This window comes from Meleagris gallopavo, chromosome 11 (assembly GCF_000146605.3).
Source record: "Meleagris gallopavo isolate NT-WF06-2002-E0010 breed Aviagen turkey brand Nicholas breeding stock chromosome 11, Turkey_5.1, whole genome shotgun sequence".
Lineage (NCBI taxonomy): Eukaryota > Metazoa > Chordata > Aves > Galliformes > Phasianidae > Meleagris > Meleagris gallopavo.
This window is the reverse complement of record NC_015021.2, coordinates 15,353,106-15,367,097: the sequence shown is the minus strand read 5'-3', so window position 1 is coordinate 15,367,097 and position 13,992 is coordinate 15,353,106. Positions and strand designations below refer to the sequence as shown.

The 13,992-nt window shown below is 44.9% G+C and overlaps 1 protein-coding gene across 3 annotated transcripts in view; it reads left to right on the top strand.

The window, feature by feature from the left end:
• The first annotated feature begins 28 nt into the window (after window positions 1–28).
• Window positions 29–13,992, top strand: part of SENP5 (SUMO specific peptidase 5) — a 19,300-nt gene continuing 5,336 nt past the window's right edge. The window contains exons 1-7 of one of the 3 annotated variants that reach the window (XM_019619109.2): window positions 29–657; window positions 4,732–6,311; window positions 9,361–9,466; window positions 9,621–9,768; window positions 10,390–10,437; window positions 12,256–12,333; window positions 13,191–13,980. In XM_019619109.2, coding sequence (XP_019474654.1) covers window positions 5,354–6,311; window positions 9,361–9,466; window positions 9,621–9,768; window positions 10,390–10,437; window positions 12,256–12,333; window positions 13,191–13,310 — 1,458 coding nt within the window. In that variant the 5' untranslated portion in view covers window positions 29–657; window positions 4,732–5,353 and the 3' untranslated portion in view covers window positions 13,311–13,980. Of the gene's footprint in view, window positions 658–4,731; window positions 6,312–9,360; window positions 9,467–9,620; window positions 9,769–10,389; window positions 10,438–12,255; window positions 12,334–13,190; window positions 13,981–13,992 lie in introns of those variants that run through there. The other 2 variants (XM_019619107.2, XM_019619108.2) reach the window with 2 other exon arrangements.

Here is a 13,992-nt window from a genome sequence, read left to right as displayed (position 1 = left end):
CTGCGTTTGCGCCCTGACCGGCGGGCCTCGAGCCGCTTCTGCTTGCAGGGTGTTTGGAGGCCGGCGCAGCGTAAGGGCAGCTTCGTAAAGTCAGTCTGAGGACTGGAAGCTGAAGGGCGCTTATGTCCGCGTGCCCACCGTATTAAAGCAGCTCGAGCTTTTTAATCTCGGTTTTTTCATCGCTTCCATCACTCTGACTTTTGGTGGCATTTCTCATCCATGCCGTTTAATCTGATGCGCTGATCTAGTTTTGCCTAAAGGAGGATGTTGCCATAGGCAAGTCATTAAAAAAGTGCCAGCGATGAATTGAACAAACGTGCAGCCTGCTGGCTGAGATCCGGGCTGGTTCCTGACAGCCGTGGAGCAGGGAAGAGGCCCAGCCGAGAGCCTGAAGTTCCTGGTGTGTGCTGTGATAACCCGTGTCAGCGTGGACTTTGGCAATTTCTGCACGGCCCGGTGTTAATGTGTTGTCAGAATGTCTTTCCCTGCAGTTTGTTTCGCCTCCGGGACAGAGCTGAGCGTTTGTTCGGTGAACGGCTCCCAGAAATGTGCTGAGTGGGTCAGAAAAGAGAGAGGAGGCAGTTCGCAGTGCTTGGGCCTTCTGCGTTACTTCTGCGTATGGCAGCTGGGTTGTTTCAGGCCTCCTGACCTTATCAGGTTAGTTATGGCTGTGCCGTGGTTTCAAGACAGACACCAGCCCGGCTTCCTCTTTCCCTTTCTGATTTTGGACTGTGGTGTCAGTGTGCAGGGCCCGTCCCAGCCCTGTGCCCTGCCTGCTGGCTGAGGCCTGACGCGGCTGGACTCGTTGCCTGTGTGCAAGAGCTGCTGCCTCCCACGGGAGTAGGTGATGTGTGTATTGCTGGTGTCCATGGAAAGCAACACACCCAAGGCTGTTTGCATTGGTTACCTTACCGATACAAGTGTCATCTACATTTTGAATAGCAACACCAAAACTTGTGCAGTCTGGGAACAACGCTAGGAATTAGCAAGCAGCTATAACTGTGTCTGTCTGGAGGTGCCGACTGCCCAGCTGGGCCCAGCACAGCGGTGGTGGGGTGGGAGGTAGCCGTGCTGCTGCGGGGTCCTGGCTGCACTGGGTGTGCTCAGAGAGTGGGATAGAAGGTGCCTGTGCTCAGGTGCTTTGGGTATCAGAAGCCTTTGGCAGTGCATTGTCAGCAGCATTGCCTTTCCTGTTTGTGTGTTTTAGATCTCTAAAGCTGCCAAAAATATGTGGGACCACAAAGGTGAAGTAGGAGTAGAACCATAGCAGGTTTAAAACTGGTGAAAGAAGTGAATACATTATATCTTTTCCAATATACAATTTCATTTGAAGCTGCAACCATGTAAGCTTTCAGGTAAGCTGCAACTACAGGAATTGCAAGCAGAGAGTGCTGTCAATTGCTCTTATGAAAATGCAACGTGTACCTGCACGGTGTTCACTACTGACTGCAGGGTCAGGGGCCTTCCATTCCGATCTGTGCAGGTGCTCAGTTTTAGGCTGGTTTTATGTCATGTTGACACGTTGGTGAGTTACAAGAGCTCTTGGGATAATTCTCTGTTTTGGAAATGGAAGTGGTGAGCAGCTCTCAGAAAATACTTTAGTCCAAAGCAAATTGGTAACCAGAGTCCACTATTGGTACAAAGCTGAAATTTGTGGCCATCTTTGTCCAGTGCAAAGGAGATTGTGCCTTTTAATATTGGATCGCTGGCAGGTGGCATGTCAAACACAGCTGGAATGGTGAGGACTAATGATGGTAAATTTCTGTCATGTGTGATCTGTGGAAGGTATTCACTGGGGCTTTTCCTAAGATCTTGCTGGCATGACTCCTGGCAGCATTCATGTGTAGAAGTGTATGGCTTGTATAAGCCCAGTGATTCCTAGTGGTGACAGTGACTGACTTCCACAGTTTTCCATCTGTGCTGATGTATTAGGCTGAGAAGTGAGTTTTTCTTCAGGTTCTTAAACTTTGGCTTGCTTTGTTTCTGCGTTGTTCATTTCAGTTCCTTTCCTAGCAGCACATGCTTGAGCTACACTTTTGCCTTGCTGATTTATATTGCCAGGTAAAACCAGTAATACTCCAGTAGCACTGAGGGAAAGTAAATTCTTCAAGCAGCATCTTCTAATGAAATATTTGCATATGGATTATCTTTTGTCACGTTAAGTAATGCAGCTATTAGAAAAGGGAACTGTTTCAGCTCCTAGGCCTGGGATTAGCTGCTTTCTTGGAGGCCTTTGCTCGAAAGGGATCCAGACTTAAAACTGATTGTGCTTGGAAAGGGAGAAGGGAGGGCAGGAAAGGTTTCTTGGGTTAAATGGCTTTGTGAGACCTTTTTTCTTCTTTTTAAGCAGAAACTTTTTCACACAGAAAAACTTTCAGTGTGGAAAAATTGGTGTATGTGCCACGGACAAACGTGAAGTATTTTTAGTCATCCAAGTGGTAATGTCTTAATGATCTAATTTGTAATCTAAAGCAGAAGAACGAGTGGGCAGAGCAGCTTTACTAATGTCTCTCCTTGCTGCAGCTTAGGCAGCTGGATTTTGTCACACTTGTGTACAAATGAGCTCTGTCGATTGCTTTTGCAATCGATCGCACTGAAACTGTGGCTCCTCTCTTGCCTCTCAATTCCAGTTTGCCTCGGGTTCTTTTTGTTGCCAGGACTTACCTTTGCTAGCATCTAGCTCGGTATTTTTCCCACCGTGACCATGACGTGGGTATGGCTGTGGCAGCTGCTGCTGCTCCATGTCTAAGGCAGCGCCTGTGCAGGGGGTGCATCATATTGTGCTCTGCTATGAGAGAGGATAGAAACGAGGACTCCGAGCTGGTCGGGGCATGTGGGTATGTGACCCTGTTACTGGGTGAATAGTGTGTTACTGAGAAGTGGTGACACTGACACTTGATGTGCTGTGCTCTTCCTGCAGTGCTGGAGACCAGCAGCCCAGCAGAAGCCCCGTGTGCACGTGGCTCTGCTGAGAACACAGCAGTTTGCTGGGTTGTTTGTTTTGCTGGATGGAAGTGTGGCTGGAAGACGCTGTCCTAGCAGCAGTGTGGTTTGGCTGCTGCTCACTGGGGCCGCTCGAGGAATGTTTTGGAGGTAGCATGCATCAGCAGACAGACAAGTAGAGTCTGCAGTGTAAGAGCAAGCATAAGCTGGAGATAATGCCGTGTAATAGGTAAATGTTAGAGGAGCAAGTATGAGCAAATTGGCTTGAAGAGATGCTGCGACCACATTTCTTATGATAACTAAGTTGTGCGGAGATCAGCAGAGGGTTACAAAAGATCCAGGCCCCACTCAGCATTTACACTGTAAAACTGTATGTTTTGTGCATCTCTGTTGGTGGAAGTAGCCCAGTTCCATTCTGTGTTGGCTGGTTTTGTGTGGTGGAATACCTTACCCAAGTGCTCAGTGATGTTCTTTATGCATCTCTCTCAGCATTTCTGTTCCCTGTCACCTCCAAAAGACAAGTAAAAAATTGCCTCCTCTTGTTTGCACATGAGATTAGCAGAGTCAAAAATATAGAAGAGCTTCTCAAGTTTGACTTTAAATACCTGGTTCTGTAGGTACCTAGCATTTTTGTTTGCTTTAAAGTCCAGCTGATAATGCTTTTTCAGCTAGACGATGCTCGCTTGTTCTTGAGTTGGATGTGGCCGTGAAAAAACATGTGATGTTAGTCTGTAAGTCAGAATCAGCTGGTTAGGAGAGAGGGGGACAGAGTCCATTCTGAACTTGAGATAAATACAAAGCATTCAGAAATACAGTGTGTGCTTGGTTAGGCTGGAATAATTTGCACGAACCATCCCATGTTGTGCCTGGCTGATGCCTTCCCCTTGTGCTCTGGGTACCTCTGCCTGTGAGCTGATGAGTCAATAACTGTGAGCTGTGCCACGAGGATGGATGGATATTGCCATGCAGGCTTTACACTCTTGTGTAGTCTGAGTTATATCCTTAGTGCTCACTTTGAGGTGCAGGTTTTAGAGGGGAAAGGTAGTTTAAGGTGATTAACTGGCGTTCTGCTTTGTCTTTGCTTTGTTAATGCAAAGATAAACACTATTATAGCAGCTGATGGCTTCACTTCGTGGAGTGAGCTGTTAATGTAAATACAGAGCAACCACTTCACAGAGTAAGTAAGCTGTGTATGCTTTATAGAGTCAGAACATCAGAAATTCTTCTGTGGCAGTACATTGCTGGTCCCTTAAGGGAAAGATTTGTGTGAGCGTGTGAAGCGCCTTCAGAGTGCTGCTAACATTTATTGCCCAGGAATAAGTGTTCTCTTTGTACAGCCATGATGGAATCAGGTATGTACACTCACTTGTTGGCTAACCTGGGCTTCAGAGTCCTGTCATGAAGAAGCCTTTAGAAGCAGCTTAGTTAACCATGCTTGCTCTGCAGCATGGGTATTGAACAAGATTTAACCTAAGGCCAGAGAGTCAGAAGTTACATATAGGGAGCGTGGGCTGCATGGGGATTGCCTGTTTGTGGCCGTGCCTCAGGGGGAGGTAAATGAGATGAGCCTGTTTACACACCAAGCCATCGCAACCATTGGTTTCCTGTCCCCCCTCCCCCCACCTTTTTTTTTCGTTTGGTGTTTGAGAGCACGTCCTGGGGAACGTGGGATTGTGTTTGGAGGGTAGGTGGAATTTTACATACATTGCCTGGGGAACGTGTGCCGGGGTGTTCTGCTGTTACATCACAGTGCAGATAACTCTGAAATCATTTCCTTTATTCTTTCAGCTGGTTTACGAGATCATGATGAAGCAGAAATATGAAAAAACATAGAAGAAATTTGCTTTTGAAAGGAAGTCAGTTGCTGACCCTGTCTGGAAGATGGACCGCTGGATTTGGGGAGCTTGGGAAATGCTGCTTCCAAAAGCAATTCTTCCTAGCTAAGAGGAAAAGACAGAGCGCTCAGCTAATTGTGAGCTTAAATCACAATAAACTGTTCAGAAGTCTGCAGTGCAGAAGGAGGGCACTTGAGCTCCAGAGCAGGTGGGCTCCTGATGTGCAGCTAAATGCAGAAACTTATCAAAAACCTACTGTTGAACCGTAGAGCTTTCCTTACAAAAATACTGAGGGCAAAAAGTTCCTGTCCCAGTCTCAAAGCTGAAAGCCCATCTGGAGAAGCAGTAAGAAAACTCAACAATGAATCCTTTCAGAGTGAAGATCTCTTGGACAAAGAATTAGAAACTGGCGCTCCTCTTAATAGCATCTCTGGCAACGTTCATTGTGTCTCATGTGGTACACAGCACGGTGCTGCGTTACCTGTAAAGAAAGGTGGTTTTGTATATGGTGGGGAGGAGAGCAATAATGGTGTGGGCAACACAGTCCTGGTAGTTTTAAACAACTATAAAAGGAAATGCTGTTGCAAAAGGAGTGGAATGGAACTTGTGGCCCCTTGACAACTGTAAAGAGGTCCAAATTTAGCCATAATAATGTAAAAAAGAGATCTTTATTTATGATGCATAAGAAACTTTCTATGGTTAAGTTTCGGTATAGAATTATAAAATCCCCAGAACTTCGAGCAAGAGGCAAAACCTGCAAATTGAGGAAAATCAAGCCAAGGTGGGTGCAGAAAGTGACGAGGGACCATCGAGAGACGCTCCGGCGGGATTTGGAAAGTGGATTGTGTAATTGGTTTTCCTGCTGGAAACCTAAAAGGAACCGTCTTTGGAATCAGTACAGCTTATCAGATATGAACAATAACACACCCAAATCTTCGGGTGAGGAGAACGAAGTGCCCGCATCTGAGAGCGACCACGTGCAGGATGCGGTGCTGCGTGCTGAGCTGCTTTCTGAGGAGCCGGGCGCTGGGGGGCAGGAAGGCGGCGCTGGCACCATCCCACCAGAACTGAGAGCTGGAGCTTCTCTGCAGGCAGAGGCCGGGCACGAGGTGGAGATCAGCGAGGCTCCGGCAGAGGATTGCAGCTCTGATGTTCTGATCTGTGTGATAGCAAAAGATGCTGCGGTTTCGGGTCAAGATGATGCAGAACCGTGTGAGGTTATGGGTGTAGATGGAATGATACTGTTACAATCCTCCTTGCAGGGTTCTGATGTCAGTGATGATTTTGCAAATGGACCTTTATCCATGGAGCTGGCACAAAATGAGGACAGCTCTAACCAAATGGAGGTGGAGGGCTCCTTGAACCTGGACATTTTTAGTGCAAAGCTACTCGATCACCCTTACTGTAAGAGTCCTCTTGAGGAGCCTTCACCAGAAAGCACAGAACTGAAATCAGGAACTCGAAAGGGAGGCAAAAAGAATGGTCAGAAAGCTTCCCGGGTGGCTGATGAGCAGTTGGCAGCGTGGCTTTGTGGTATATCTTTTACACATCTTAGGGCTTGCTTCCAAGAGTTCCTGAAAACTGCGGGATGTATCATGGAATCTAATGTTGTTTTAATTCCTTTGTTAAAATGGATTCTTATTTTGAGTTGTAAGAGGTGCTAAGTGTAACACTTAATGGAATGAGGCTTTAGAGAGGAGAGCTGTGTGAATGAAGGCCAAACTAATACTTAGCTGGCAGGCTGTTTTGAGGGATGGGTGAATAGTGCCTCTGATTTCAGAGAATGCAATGTAATTTGATTGGAATCTTTGTGAAAAAATGTTGGTGGACATTTTAAGTCTTGAATCATGTGGTTCATACCATGATTAACCTCATGGTATGAGGTTAAAATTTCCAATTTTTTAATGGTTGTAAATTATTACTCCTAACTTGGACTAACTCAGTATTCTGATACTTCTTTCCAGTCTTATTCACTCGTCTTTTGCTCTGTCATGTACTGAAACTAAATCACGTAATTTCATTATCACAGGTTTTAATCTCATGGAGGTTTTCTCCATGCTCATTTGTGAAGTAAGTTTAATGAATCTTCTTCAATCTTCTTCTTCTACAGTGTTTTTTTAAAAAGGCAGAACTAGTCTTTCAGGAATGCAGGTTTAGCAGAAAGGTTTAGGGATTTTTTTTAGTCAGTGCTGAGCGTGCAGTATCTGATAGCATCTAATGTGGACCGTACTAAAAATAGCAATCAGTGTCTTATTTATATATACCAGCATACTACACCCATAAGAGTACTGAGTTAGTATGTTATGCTACCTGGTGCCACTAATATAATGCCCAGTTCTGGTAGTTGAAGTCTTCCTTTGGAGGAATTGGCCTCATAAATTCCCATAAAGCTGAAGCTGGTGTCAGGTAGTGTTTGAGGGATAGTTTGATGTGCTGTCTTTTCTGTCCTGCTTTTTAGTCTCACCTAGATTCTCTCTTGCCTCCTGGAAACTTGCAATTGAATCCCTAAAGCAAAATGTGTAGGACAAGTTGGACCTCAAAAGATGACTTAGCTTTTCATATCTGCAAGTTAATGTGGGATGTGTTTCTCTATGACTGGTTTGATGTAACCCAGCAGGAACCAGGCACTGAAACTGAGAGAAACTACTGTACCACAGTGAGCAGAGCACTTCTGCAATGGAGTTTTAAAGATTGTCCAGCAGAAAAAAAAGGGATGTAGTCCTTCTCTAACCGCCAAGGGCAAAGACTGGGGCAACAGTTAAAGTTTTGGAGTCTGACAGGCCATCATGTTCCTGTCCTGAGCAGCTTCAGAAAAAGAAAAGCCAGTAAACGGACTCAAGTTTTTCACACTTGACAATTTTAAGGGAGATCCTGCCTAGCTTCTCAATAAAAGTAGGTGGGACTGCTTTGTGTTTTCCACGTGGCTCGGGGCTCCTGACTGAGGGCTGATGCCAGGTCTGCTTTACATATACATTCATACTGAGTTTTTGCCTCCTTAGGAGCTTCGTTAACAATTTCCTGCACCCTTGAAAGATACTGCTGACCTGGCAAGAGTTTTAGGATAGATGCATGAAGGAGATGTGTCAGGATGCTCTTGAGTTTTGAATGTCTCTGTAACAGCTGGCTGTGGATGCTAATGAGCAACATTATGCAGTGCTTTCTGATATGAGCAGGGCTCTAACTCCTGTCTGTTATGGTTGTGTAATCTTAGATGTAAGATACAAGGGATAGAAGTTGTAGGTGAGCATGTGGCAGAGTGCTAGGAAGGACATCTCTCATGAACGATGCATCCTTGCTGTGGGATCTCCCTCCAGAAGCCTCCCTTCCTTCTGTCGTGCAGCCAGGTGTATTTCTTGCTGCATCCTCACTGCTCCTCTTGTCTCTGGGTTTTGTTCTTGTTCTCCCTCCTTTCCTTCTTGTGCTTTGCTTAGTGCTCTTCTCCGGGCACTTCATTCCATTGGATTTTTCTCATCTTGCTTTTTCCCATCCTGATCTTTGAAAGGTTCCAAAAAATGTCGTTAGCTGTTAGATGCCTCATTAAGCAGAGAACTGGGCGTCTATTGCAGTGATGCCCTCTCCCATCGCACCCAGGCCTGAGACAAGCACTGCAGTTTGGGTCAGTGCAGCTGCCCTGGGCTGTGTGCTCAGATCCAGCTTTCCTTCTGTACACAGAACACGTTTTCTAGTGCAGTTGAAAATTCGTCTGCAGAAAGCTGGAGAATGCAATCTCTTTTTTTTCCTGCTAAGTGTTGAAATTATGTTTTCTGTTTTCTTTCATTCTCAAATTAGTTTTGGGTGCTATGGAGTGAGATTTGTGCCTCCACTATTCTAGTCTGGGGTCTGAGGAAAAAATATATTTACTTCCTAGTTTGGGGATTTTTTTTTTAGTTGATTTTTTAATTCCTCCACTATTCATCCCCCCATTAATTTCCAGTTAATATCTTTTGCTTCTACTGCTGTGGTTGCCTGGTGCTTTCCCAGACAAGGCCAAGCTGACATGGCTGTCTGTGGCCTTAAATGCCATCCCTGAGATACAGGGTAAATGAGTTAACCTTGCTGAGAGACTGGCATTCTTTCCAATGGCAGTGGTGAGTGCAGGAGCTGAACAGACTGCAGACACTGCTGATCAGGGCATGTTCTGCATACCATAAGGAGAAGATATTGGCTTTTCAGTGAAAACTGTTGCGTATAAATGATAACCTTTCATGTTGTGGTAAAATTACTTAGGATGCTAATCGAAACAGACAGTGGGCTGGATTTTCCTCGTGGTACTGATACAATTAGTTTGATGTAGATATGCATGTATGTTGTGAGAATGGGGTCTGATCTTTTCCTGTAAAGCTGAACGATCAGATTTCTGCCTCTTTATTTTTGTCCTCCTCCCCTCACCCCCTCTTTTGTTTAATGTTGCCAATTCAAGATTAGGGATTTTTAGTATATAAATGCCATGTGTGGTGCTGCGTGTCTGTTGGGTGCGGAATGACTGCTGCTCACGCTTGGAAGAAATGACTGCTTTGTTGGGCTCGTGAACTCGGAGGGTTTCTTACATGTTTGCACTTACATTTTTCTGGTATGTTTAAAGGATTCCTAGATGAAGTTATGAAGAAATATGGCAGTTTAGTTCCACTCTGTGAAAAAGATGTCATGGGAAGATTAAAAGAAGTCTTTAATGAAGATTTCTCCCATAGGTGTGTAGCAGTATCACATTCTGGACTTTATAAAGGACACATTGCTCACATTGCTACCGTGTGCTCCATGTCTTAACACCTAAAGCATTAGAATTTCTTTCGATGTGATCTTGACATTGACTGACTTCTTTCTGCTTCTTCGATCTTGTTTTAGAAAACCTTTTATCACCAGGGAAATCATGAAGTATCGGGAAAAACATCCAAAAACCTCCACTTGCAATTTCCGGGTCTTCTATAATAAGCACATGCTAGATATGGATGATTTAGCTACACTGGAAGGCCAGAACTGGCTGAATGACCAGGTTAGAGATGCTTGGTGTGTGTGTGGTTCTTTCCCATTCTTAGCTCTCTCTTTGTCAGGGTATCTATCAGCTGCTTACTTTCTGCTGCAGTATAGATAGCCTGCCCGTAGTTGAGATGTACGTAGTTGAGTGGCTTTTACAAAGGCAGGTGGAATAGTAGTGGAAAAAAGGAGGAGTCCCAGCTGAGCTGCTTCCTTTTGAAGAAGTGATGTTCTACTGTTTTGAGAAAAGAGCAGCTACCCATGCATGTTTGAGTGTCTCCTCACGAGCTCAGTGCCAGAAAAGCAGAATACAAGAGCAGCAGAGTGAAGCAGCAGGCTGTGGCCTCCAGCCAAAAACCAGGAAGGCTGCAGAGCCGAGGGCATGCACTGGTACACTTAAATTGAATTAAACTGCATTTCAGATTGGAGCAGGCTTCAAGCAGCCAGTTACACAGCCTCTCTCAGGGCAGGCTGCTATTAGTTCCAGAGAGCTTGTCCTTCAGACTACAGCAAAATGTTTCTGTAATTGCTCACCTCCTTGTTGCTGCTGTAAGTGTGAAAGGTTTTGGATTTTGGGGAACTTGTGGATTTGGGTATAAAATTATTCTGTACTTATTAAAATATTTGCTAACTCTTACAGATAATTAACATGTATGGTGAACTCATCATGGATGCAGTCCCTGAAAAGGTGGGAGTCTCTGTTTTTATATGAGCGTACGTAATGAGGGATTGAGACAGAAGGGGGTAGCACTGAATATTTCAGATTCAGCTTTAAGGCTTTGCTCAGTGATGTTCTGCGTGGTTCGATTACAATTTATTGCTGTCTGTTGCTCAAATTTTCCTCCTTTCCTGCACTAAAATACAGTCCTCAGTACTGTTATTTGTTTCAAGAATGCATTAGCTCTGCAGGTGGTTTCCGTACTAGCCTGATTTACTGACCTACCTGTGGAAGTTGGCTGCCCTATTTTCTCCCATCCCTTCTCTGCCAGAGGTTTCTGTCCCCATCCTGTCTGCTTCTAAATGCTTTATCCATGCCCTTGCTCACCAGTCCGGTATCTTAGCTGAAGTTTCTACTGGAGGTGGATTCCTGCTGAGATGGCAGACCATGAATGGCAGCATCTGAACCATGCTCACGTGCTGTTGTGCTCATTCACCCTGCAGCTGCTCAGAGAGCTTCAGCTGTGTGCCTGCTGAGTGGGAATGGACGCAGCAGTGACTGCAGCACTCTGCTTTGTGCATCCTCAGCAGAGTGTTTGCCTCTTTCCAATTGCAGCGTGGCACTTATAAAACTAAAAAAAAATGAAGAAAACAAGCCATGACAAAACTCGTAGCAGTGGCAATTATAAAAAGCCATCTGTTTTCTGGTAGAGCTGAACAATTTCAGGTGAGACCACAAAGGAAGAACCAAACAAAGCCATTTTTAGATGAGCTCTGCAGAACCTCGCTCTTAAAATCTTCACGCTCAGAAGAAAGAGCGTTGTTGCTTTGATTGGTGGTGGTGGTGATTCTTCATTAGTATTCTCTGTACTTCCTGAGCATGTGCTAGGGTTGTGGTGTTGGAGATTGTATCTGTTTGCTTGTGTCTGCTTTTTCTTCATAGTGCATAATTGAAATCCTCATGGGAGATTTTGTGCTGGTACCTCAGAATGTGGTTTTGAAGTCTGCTGGCATAGCTAATGGCTGTTAGCCTGCGTTTTCAGATGCTGAATTTTCTAACTTTAAGTAATAACTCGAGCCATCTACCACCTCTACACTAGCAGAATTATTAAAAACAGATGTTGCAGGTTTGCACTGGTATTATTCCGTTCCTGTAATTGCAAGAAGCTAAGCACAGGGGATAATAGTGTTAACCTGGAGCTAAATAATTGTTTTTAACATAAGCCTGCATTTTTTCCCCCATAAATGCAGGTTTTCAGTTACTCAGAAAACAGATGTGGTATAACTTAGAAATGCTTTTAAATAACAGAATATTGTTTCTGTCTGAAGTCCGGAGCTGGTCGTAGTAGTTGAATACAAATGACTCTGGTTGGATTGCATCTTATAACTGTTTTGATGAAATTTATTTTGATTGGTTTTTTGTGTCTCTGAGCTTCCATCAACCAGAAGCCAAAGTTACTCCCTCTTGCACCATCCCTGCTTTGCTAATCCAATGATCTCTTCCTTAATCCCTTTAAAGAATAGCAAAAACCTTATCCTGGTGTTTTTCTCCCAGACCCATCCCCTCCAAAAATCTAAACATGATATGCCTGGAGATACCAGAAAGTAAATACAAATGTAGCAATGACTTGCATCATGTATTATGTGGAAAGAGGGCTTGCTTTTTGTTGTTTGCTAAAGAACAGCAGTAGTTTAGGCCTTGCAAAGTCTGTGTCCCTTCTGGGGTTCTGTTACAAAAACCTGCATTAAATAATGCCTCATTATGAGTTGTTCTGTATAAATTATCCTGGAGGCAGAGGAATGACTGTGCATGAGGATTTCTGTGCTCACTTCTCTCTCTCTCTTTTAGGTTCATTTCTTTAACAGCTTTTTTCATAGACAGCTTGTAACCAAAGGATATAATGGGGTAAAGCGGTGGACTAAAAAGGTACTTTTTAATCTGTGTTGTCAATGCTGTGGTTCTCTGGGGCCGAGTTGAGTCACTGACTTGAAACTGGGTGCTGCAGGTTATCTGCAGAGGCCAGGTTTGCAAAGGAGCAGTACAAAGTGAGCTGTGGTTAGCAAGAGCAGTAGGGTGGTGTTATTCAGGTCACCTCGCTTATGTTGCAAAACTGTGCTTTGAGTGGCTTCATCAGTTGCGGTAGGTTATCTCTGGGTATGTTCGTGCGAGCTCTTAATTTAGCTGCAAGAAATGTCTCTTACTGCTCATGGCTGTGCCAGGTACACTAATCTATGGGAGAGCAGACTTAATGCTGCTGCTTCCTTTCATCTCAAACTGGGATTGTTTGATGAAATCAAACTGCTGCTCCTGAGGAACACGTGCCAGTGCTATGAGCAGAAATTAAGAGTCCAGCACTTCAGTAAGCTACACTGTTGTTTTCGTGACAAGGACAGAATTCACCTGGCTTTCCAGAACCCGCGTTGCATCGTGGGCTGTGATATTTCCTGGGATAGCAAGTGCAAAGAACAGTGCTCCGTTTTCAGTGAACATTTGTCCTTTCTAATGTGGTAGATGAGGCAAGACTAATCAAGGGCCACGCTTGGATGTATGATCGTTCTGCAGGAGCTCTTAAATAGCACACATCTGTGAAATGCAAGAGATGAGCTCATTATCCGAATATAAAATCTATTCATATAATTTATTAAAATCTCTTTAAAGAGACCCAGAATATCGGTGCTTGATATTACAGGACTTTAAAAAAGTTTTCTCTGGCAGTCCAAGTTTTGCAGAAACTCAGAAAGGGAAAGTAGGTTCTGAAAGTTCAACCTGTGTTCATGTTGCAGCTGAGGAGGAAACAGATTTTCACTTCGATTTCTGAAGAATCTCTAAAGCAAGGACGGGAGCTAGAGAGTTTCCATTTGGAGGATTCATGTAGACCGCTTCATTCTGCAATAGGCAATTAAGGGCAGCTCGTTTCTACTTTTTAAACACACCGTAGCATTGTGCTCAGTGTTATGAATGTGCTGTTCAGAATCCACGTGGCTGAAGCCCAGAGGGTGTGCTGCTCGGCCCTGTCCTGCTCTTGTCAGCCCCGTGGCTCTGCGCTGTCGTGCTGCCGTGAATCCAGATCCCCACCGTCTTTGCTTGCTGTACATCAGCTCTTAATGACAGACTCTTCCAGCTTGTGGCTGCCTTTTCCTACTCTTCTTCTCCAGGTCTGCACACCTGTAGCAATCCCACAGCGAGGGCCACACGAGGGCCCTTGGGTCCTCCAGACTCTGCTGCTGTGCATCGCAGGAGGGGCAGTTCATTTATCTTACTCCGGCTCTCCTTTGCGGGCTGGCCTTGCTGCTGGCTGACACTTCCTTGCTTCTCAGTGAGAATGATGGATCGCTGCGTGCCGAGTGTGCTGTAATCCACTCGGGGAGCGGTTTCTGCAGGAGGGAGGAGGGATTGGAGATGCTCGTGACAGTCAAAATGGTGTTGTGAGCGAGGCGAGGCTGATAGCTGCTGTGAGTGCTCAGACCTTTCTGTGCCTTCAGCTTCCTGCTGATATTCAAAAAACACTTTTCCTTCCGACAAACGACCTGCCTTGTACCAGCAGTGCAGCAATTATGGACTGTTCAAATTGCACAGTGCTTTTTT